The 8,614-nt window shown below is 30.7% G+C and overlaps 1 protein-coding gene across 1 annotated transcript; it reads left to right on the top strand.

Annotated features, from left to right (window-relative positions):
* Nucleotides 1-3,371: 3,371 nt before the first annotated feature.
* LOC106692757 (multifunctional methyltransferase subunit TRM112-like protein) lies at nt 3,372-3,725 on the top strand. The gene has a single exon (XM_014438880.3). The coding sequence runs from the start codon at nt 3,372-3,374 to the stop codon at nt 3,723-3,725; it is 354 nt and encodes a 117-aa protein (XP_014294366.2).
* Nucleotides 3,726-8,614: the final 4,889 nt, after the last annotated feature.

Below are 8,614 nucleotides of genomic sequence, written 5' to 3'. Positions count from 1 at the left end.
ACATATTTTGTGAAATATTTGTTATTTTTAACATATTTTTAGGTATTCTGTCCTGAATCACATATTTCCTTAAATTATTTGTTCAATTTTAAATACATTTTTCGCAGCAACTACATAAAATTCAAAAGAACGCAAGATACTTAAAGGTGAAATTTATCATTTATCATAAATAGTGCGTAAAAATTCTAAAATGTGTGTAAACATCAGAATCAATTAAAAAGAGCAAGGGTCTTATTCCTGTGGCTTTTTCCTATAATTTGTTTGTTTACTCTTCAATCCATTTCTCTGTTTCTTTCTTTCCTCCTCAGATTCCACAGGTACCAATACTATGTATTTAGATTTGTGCCGAGCATTTGTCAGGGCAGACATTCCTATCTACAAAATTAGCAATCCGGACTTAAAAACCTAAAAGTTTTTTTTTTTTTAATAAGGATTATTCTTTAGTTCCCTTTATAATTTGTTTATAATTCATTCTGATAATTATTAATCAATTAGTTTAATTACAATTACTAGTTCATGTCTTCTTATTGAACAGCTATGTTTTCTCTATGTTCATTTTTTTGTACATATTTTAACATAATTTCTTTAAAATATTATTCATATAATATATAATAAATACACATTTATGTAACTTTTTTTAAGTTATAAAATTACTAATTAATTAGTAATTCATATTGTTGAATAATACAAAATTTATAAATACATATTTACATATTTTTTAAATATTTGACAATTTATTAGCACATATTTCGAATTTTTTAGCACATAAGAATCCTATCCCTAGTATGAAGTAATAGTGATACACGATCACATCCATACTCAAATTAAAAAAATATTACATAAAAATAAATAAAATTTCTATTAAATTTTGATTTCCCATATCTACTCTCCTGTTTTTTCGTTTTATATACTGTTTTGTATGTTATTCTAGACATTAACATAGTAGTGTTAACAGATACCAACAGAGGTGGCAAACACACATAAACATTCTCTGACTCGACTGAGGACTATGAACATACTAACAAGACGAATGGTGAGCTAGCATCAGACAGCAGACACAAGACAGTTTTTTCCGACCATTTGCGTCATATATCCTTTCCTCAGTCCATTCTTAAAATCCATCAAATGCAGTAAAAGAACTTGATTTCATTCCCTCCCTAATATTAAACCCTCAGGTCCCCCCCTAAGATCCAGAGGGCTTAAAAAAAATGTAATGCAAATTCTTTTTTAAATTATTGATCTCGCCCGTAGTCGGAATTTCAGAATATGTGACGGATAACTTTGAAACATAAATGGGGGCTCTTTGCTGCAGTAAACTTGTCCCAATTTTCTAACAACACAATGTAAACTTGTGGCGTTTCCTTTCAAAAATACTAATATCAATATAAATATCAAGTATTATTATTTGTATTAAGTCATAATTATGAAGAATAAAGATACTCATTCTCACAACATCTTCATACTATTTCAAGCATATAAATTTAATTTATTCAGTTGAATTAGTTTCAACTATAAATGAGTCCAAAAACATTTTTTGCTGAGTAACTGATGGGTTACTTCCCAAATATAAAATATAAGTTTTTCCAAAACATTATGTTTCTTTCTATTTTACCAATTTGACTGTCTCATTTTTTCCAATTTACGAACTCAACTTGGTTGAGGACAAAGAAATTATAAAATTATATAGAACTACGTTGATAAACTCTAAGAAGAAACTTGGTTTCAAAATTAATAAATCTGGACCACCACAGGTATGCAGTGCTTTATAAAGAAGTACTAAGTGGATCCAATTAGCCTCATAAAGTGGCTCCCGAACGCACAGGGTTGACTAACGGCTACAGTGCTTTATGGGTGGGAGTGAGCAGCTCAGTGCCCTCTCCTACCTATATATTCCATGTATAAATAATTTACCAGAATTTTATTTTGTCGGAAGACAGTCCGGGTGCGGTCAATAAAGGTATTGCTATAGTAAAAGAAACTATTTATTGTAAACCAACGTCCACTTTGCAGGACTTCTTCAGGGCTCGAAGATTGAAATAGAGATCCTAACTGTATTTCAACAGTTGTCAATCTAATAGCCCTGACAAAGCCCTGCAAAGTAGGACGAAACGTTGGTTAACCAGAAATAGTTTTCTTTTACTAGGGGTATTCATGATCTTGTGTTAAATGTAAAATGTTTTACCATGTTAAATGTTATAAGTATAGTATTGTGAGCAGTCCTATTTAAAATCATGTTAAATGGTAAATGCATAAGAGCTCCTAGCGGATTTTCCGCACAACTTGTTTAGTAACCTTTCCTTCTAAAACATCATATTATAGTTTACTTCTAAGTTTTGATTACAGTAATTTATTACAACATGCCTAAAATAAGTGAAAAGTAGAAGTGTAAAAGTTTGGCTACTGATTGTCTTTTTTATAAACTCCAAAACACAGGACAAATTAAAAAAATAAAACTGCGAGTAAGTAACCTAACACGACAACCAATAAAACGATGACAAGCTCAACTGGTCTGTTTTGTGACGTCATTCTCCATTTAACAGACCTAGTAACAGACTCTCAACCATATTACATGTTATATCGTTTTAACATGGCCAATGTAGGAAATATTTCTCCATTTAACATGTTAAACTAAAGATCATGAATACCCCAACTATTTTCATAATTCATTGAACGTCACCCGGACTTTCTTCCTACAGTCTACTTCATAGGTCAACTATCTTCTTCCAATAAGAATTTTGTTGTTGTTGTTGATTGTTGCTTAAAGGCGTAAAACCCTCTGGTCATCAACGCCTATGGCCTGATAAAAGTTAAAACAAAAAAAAAAATAAAAAAAAATGTAGAAATAAAAAAAAAAATAAATTATAATTTTGGCTTCCTTTTAAAAAGGTTATATCTTTGTAAAAAAAAAGTTTCTTTAAAGCATTAGTAAAAATTCACATGAAATAACAGCCATATTTTTACCTTATAGCACAATAAAAGAACTTAATATAAACATGTTTATTTACAATAAGTGACAGAAGCATATTGCTTTTTAATAAGTTCTAACTAAACTACTGACTATAAACACAATAAACCAGTAAAAAAGATTCAAAAGAACTAAAAAATCTTTAGTTAAAAAAATATGCTCCAAATAATAAAATATTTAGAAAATAAAATTGAAAATCCTATTTACAATTTGGTGTTACAACAAAAATATATATATCTTAACTAAACTTCATCTTCATTTAAAAGCATATTTGGAATCAGTTTACCTGATGGGACACGTGCGTGTCGTTTAGGTTAAGAAGAACTGTTGCTGTAAATAAGGATTTTATATCTTTTTATCTGTGATAATACGTTATATTACTACCATGAAATTACTAACTCACAATATGCTTTCGTCGAAATGTATAAAGGGTGTAAATTTAGGCTATCCTTTAGGAATTGTGGCCAGAGATATAAAAGTATCAGAAGTAGATTTTAATTCGGAATTCGTCGCTAGGATAATTCCAAAACTAGACTATCAAACTTTATATGGTGCTGCTGAAAGTCTAGGGCATGCAAATGAATTACCTCAAGCCATTGTGGAAAATTTTGAAGGTAACGAAGAATTTTTACGGAAAGTTCATCATGTTTTATTAGAGGTTGAAGTGATAGATGGTGACCTTGTCTGCCCCAAAACTGGACGAAAATTTCCTATCAATGCAGGGATTCCAAATATGCTTTTAAATGAAGATGAAGTTTAGTTAAGATATATATATTTTTGTTGTAACACCAAATTGTAAATAGGATTTTCAATTTTATTTTCTAAATATTTTATTATTTGGAGCATATTTTTTTTTAACTAAAGATTTTTTAGTTCTTTTGAATCTTTTTTACTGGTTTATTGTGTTTATAGTCAGTAGTTTAGTTAGAACTTATTAAAAAGCAATATGCTTCTGTCACTTATTGTAAATAAACATGTTTATATTAAGTTCTTTTATTGTACTATAAGGTAAAAATATGGCTGTTATTTCATGTGAATTTTTACTAATGCTTTAAAGAAACTTTTTTTTACAAAGATATAACCTTTTTAAAAGGAAGCCAAAATTATAGTAACTATTGGAACACTAATGACATATTAAAGTGCACTTTCTTTTTTATATATTAAAAAAAATAAAATAAGTAAAAAAAATAAAAATCGAAGAGGAGTTTATAATTTATAAAGAAGGCGATGTGCTTTTAAAAATTCAAACACTCGTGTAATTTTAGCTTCCTCATCTGCGAGAGCTTCGGATAAATTTGGGGTCAGTCCTATTCTATTTATTGTTGATAACAATTTTATTTTGTTTTCTTAAAATAAAAAATATATCCTAAAGGAATTGGTGGATTCCAATCGTTCATGTCCTAATTGTCCATAAGGTGTCCACTATTTTGTTTATAAAAAAATATATATGCATAAGGCTTGGTCCTTATATTCATTTGGAATTGTTTTCTCCGGATAACCTACTTGGAAAGGAGTCCATTGAACGGTGTTTGGATTTGAATGGAGGAGAGCAGCTGACAGAGGGCAAACATCTTCATGTAGAAGTAGGCCCGTGCAGCATCTGCTCCGGAGGCCACCTGTCCCATGAATCCTTCAGCAGGTGAGCTCTCACCTGTCCGCCGCAGTCTTCTCTACCTCATGAATTGTTTATGTGTCTGCACCATCTTAGGTTAGGGATCCATGTTTCAAATCATCAGCTAAAGTGCCATAACTCAAGTTCGTATCAGTAACTAATTGATGTGAGTTCCGATCTCAGAAGAACAGAACCTAATTAGTAGTAAAGCAATAACGATATTATTTCAAAGCTTAACCATAACATGCAATTCACATACTAGACTTAGGGGCTCTCTATCACAGTTTTTTTTTTTAAAATGTATTTATTGTTATTTACAACTGTATACATATATACACATCAAGTAAATTTGCTGTAAGTGATATTATGACATGATACAAACATGTGGAGAATATACCCATTGATAGAACTCCAAAAACAGATCTCAAGGCCATCTTCTTTTCAGACGCCTAGGAGGATTATTAGGTACTGAAGGAGAAGCCAGGTTAGAAACGAGTTGCTTTGGTTGGTTGGGAAGTTTATCATGGAAGGATTGGTATCTGGTTCTGACCAAATCGGCAACGTCCCATATGTTGATTGATGATTTGTGACAAAGTAAGGAGCATTAAGGATATTACGAAGGATTTTGGACTGTAAGAATTGGATTCGATGGTTTAGTGGAGCCCATAGATAATGAGAATAGTGTTAGGGTTGGGATGTCAGCTGTAAAAACTTTATAAAGGATAGAACCAAGGATACTACCCTGAGGTACACCAGCAGACTGAGGAAACAGGGATGAATAAGCGCTGTTGTGATTTACTTTAAATAACCTATCTCAGAGACAAGAACGGATAATGAGATAATATGTAGGGGGTAGGAATTTACGGATCTTGTATAGCAGTCCTGGGTGACTCGATCAAAAGCCTGTTCTACATCAAGAAAGACTCCCGAGCAGTACATTCCGCGCTCCAATGAAGACGAGACTACATCAACCACATGATGGAATTGCTGGATAGAGGAGTGTTCGGAATCCAAACTGGTGATCTGGGATTATGTGGTTGGAATCTAGGAAGGGGTACAGGCGTTTTAAGATAAGTTTCTCAAGGATTTTTCCCATGATAGGTAACAGAGAGATAAGACGGTAAGAGGATGGGTGTTCTGGCGGCTTTCGAGTTTTGAAAATCATTTTGATTATGGATAATTTCCATGGGTTCTATTCTATCACTGTTTAATCTACGATATCTGAAATCCTCGGTCATGGGGGGGCGAAGAGGGCAGGAGGGGGTTGCTCCCCCTAGAAGTAAAAAATTATTAATTTTTATACAATAATAATAAAAAATTTCTCAACCAAATAATAAAGCACGGCTATAATCATATATAAGTTTTTCTAAATGATGGTTTCATTCGCCTTTTCCATGCTAATATGTCACAACCTGATAGACTATGGCTTGCATACCCATAGTTTTGATCCTGGATACGCCATTTTCTCCCGTAGAATCATTATCAGTTGTGCCAGAAGGGTTCAAAATAAAATAAAGAAATGTTATGCAAATTCTTTCTTAAATTATTAATCTCGTCCATAGTCGGAATTTCGGAATATGTGACCGGGGATAACTCAGCAACAGAAATGGGAGTTCTTTGCTGCACTAAACTTGTCCCAATTTGCTCAATTTTCAAACAACACAATGTAAACTTGTGACGTTTCCTTTGAAAAATACTAATATGAATATAAATATCAAATATTATTATGTGAACTAACCCATAATTATAAAGTATAAAAATACTCATTCCCACAACATCTTCATACTATTTCAAGCATATAAATTTAATTTATTCAATTGAATTGTTTCAATGTTATATGAGACCTGCTCAGAAATATTTTATTGTTGAGTAGCTAATGGGTTACTTCCCAAATATAAAATATTACATTTTTCAAAACACATTGTTTTCTCTTTCTAATTTACCAACTTGACTGTCTCATTTTTTTTTTTTTAATTTGATTTCAAAATTAATACGGATTAAACATATATTTTTATTTTTATAACAATTCTCAGGCCACTGCTGATGTATGGGTTTGAAGTCTAGGCATCTAGGCATCCTTTACGAAAAGGAAAAAATCATAATTTTTCAAAATAAATTCGTAAGCATTGAAGTGGATTCTCCTTAGTTTGTATGAAACAGTCAATTGCATAGAGAATTCCAAATAGAGACAATAGAGGATTCCAAAAAAAAAAAAAAAAAGTGCATGAAGTCCACTCCAATTTACCTACAGTCAGAGAAGCAGTGACCAACAACCTGGGAAACCCAACCACAACCTGAAGACTGAACCCCAGGCTGCTGCTTCTGCATTAACAGTGTTCTCACTGTTATAAATTCTATATTTATCAGTTTTGTGATTTTCAATCTAAAATTGTATTTTATCTTAAGTTATTTTTATTTATTTTTTCTCTTCATCTTTTCCTTAAATCCACTTTCATTTATTTTCCATTAAAAGTCAATTATTTATTTTGTTAAATTCATAAATGTCGTTATCTTTGTTATTAACTTTACTTTTATCTTTTATTAAGAGTTATTATTTTAATCTATTTATTTTATCTTAATTTTTTTTTATTTATAACGTTGTATTTAGTTAGAGGTGTCTTTTGTATGAGACTATACCCCCGCATAATCAATTTTTAAAAATAAAAATGTACCTCTTACATTAACCATGTAAGGCCCACCAGCCCGATCTGGTATTAACTAAATAAATAAATAATAAAAAAAAAATATTGTCTTTATAAATGTATATAAGTGCTATGTTAAATTAAAAAAATCAACGGTATATTTAATTGATTGAAATAATTTATTCGCATTCCTTTGATTTTAAAGTAAAAAATGTTAAGTGGGATTAATTTTTTAGTTAATTAAAACACGGAGAGCACAAATATTTATATGTTGGTAGTACTGAAACAAATAAATATCCCAAGGATATGAGGAGAAGGTAGTTGGGGGTGCGATAAAAATATAACCCAAATAAGTTGAAATAACTTATTTAATAGGGCCAACGTTTCGGCCAGAATTTTTGCCTTCATCAGGGCTAAGAACGAAGAACAAGATAACAACAACAAAAAATGAAATATAAACAGAATATCATAAAGTAAATAATTGTACAGCATGAAAATAATAAAATTAAAGTGATGAAAGAAGTGGAAAATAAAATGTATATATAGGTAATTGAATATGTAAGTAAAAATAACATAAATAAAATTGAGAGAAAGAAAATATATGTAACTAATAAAATATATAACCATAATATTAGAATAAAGAAACAAAATATAAAGTTAGGTTAGACAAAAGAAGTGAATAAAAAACATAATAATAATGTATGGTGAATATAACTAATAACGTCGGTAAGGACGTAAACGTAATAATGGTAATACTATAAGTGTGTTAAATGTAGAAATGATTTCATCTTTTAGCATGTTAAAATGATACAATATTTAACATTGGTGAGAGTCTACTAAATGGAGAATGACGTCACGAAATAGATCAGCTGAGCACACAGCAAACAGCTGAGATGTTTTTGTTTCGGACGTTTTAAGCTCTAATAAGTTAATGGAAATATAAAAATAAAAATAAAAAAAATAGGAGAGGAAACAAGAAACAAATGAGGTGGAGGAAAGATTTTGTAACGAAGCTGTTGGAGAGATTTTATTATCTCGTTAAGATTACAAGGTTACAAAACAAGTTGCCAAAAAAATCCGCTAGGTGTTCCTCTGCATTTAACATATAACAAGGATTTTAAATTAGGCTACTCACAATCCTATACTTTTAACAAGTTAAAACTTTTGAACACAAATTTGTGAATAGAGCACAAACGCTTCTTTGTTTGAGTCAAAAAATTAACAAATTAACACGCATATTCAGGCCATTTTGTACCACTCAATCTAGACAGTCTTTGTCTGAGGAACCATTAGAGATACGGTAAAGTAACACTTGGTTCCCGAGGTTTAGTTTGATGAGCTCCAGGTTTCCTACTCTTAGTTGGCTGATGCACTTTTTTTTTTTTTTTAATTTAA

The sequence above is a fragment of the Halyomorpha halys genome, unplaced genomic scaffold (assembly GCF_000696795.3).
Source record: "Halyomorpha halys isolate HHAL.00 unplaced genomic scaffold, Hhal_1.1 Scaffold70.1, whole genome shotgun sequence".
Classification (NCBI taxonomy): Eukaryota; Metazoa; Arthropoda; class Insecta; order Hemiptera; family Pentatomidae; genus Halyomorpha; species Halyomorpha halys.
The sequence above is the reverse complement of the archived record's forward strand: the minus strand, read 5'-3'. Positions and strand labels throughout refer to the sequence as shown.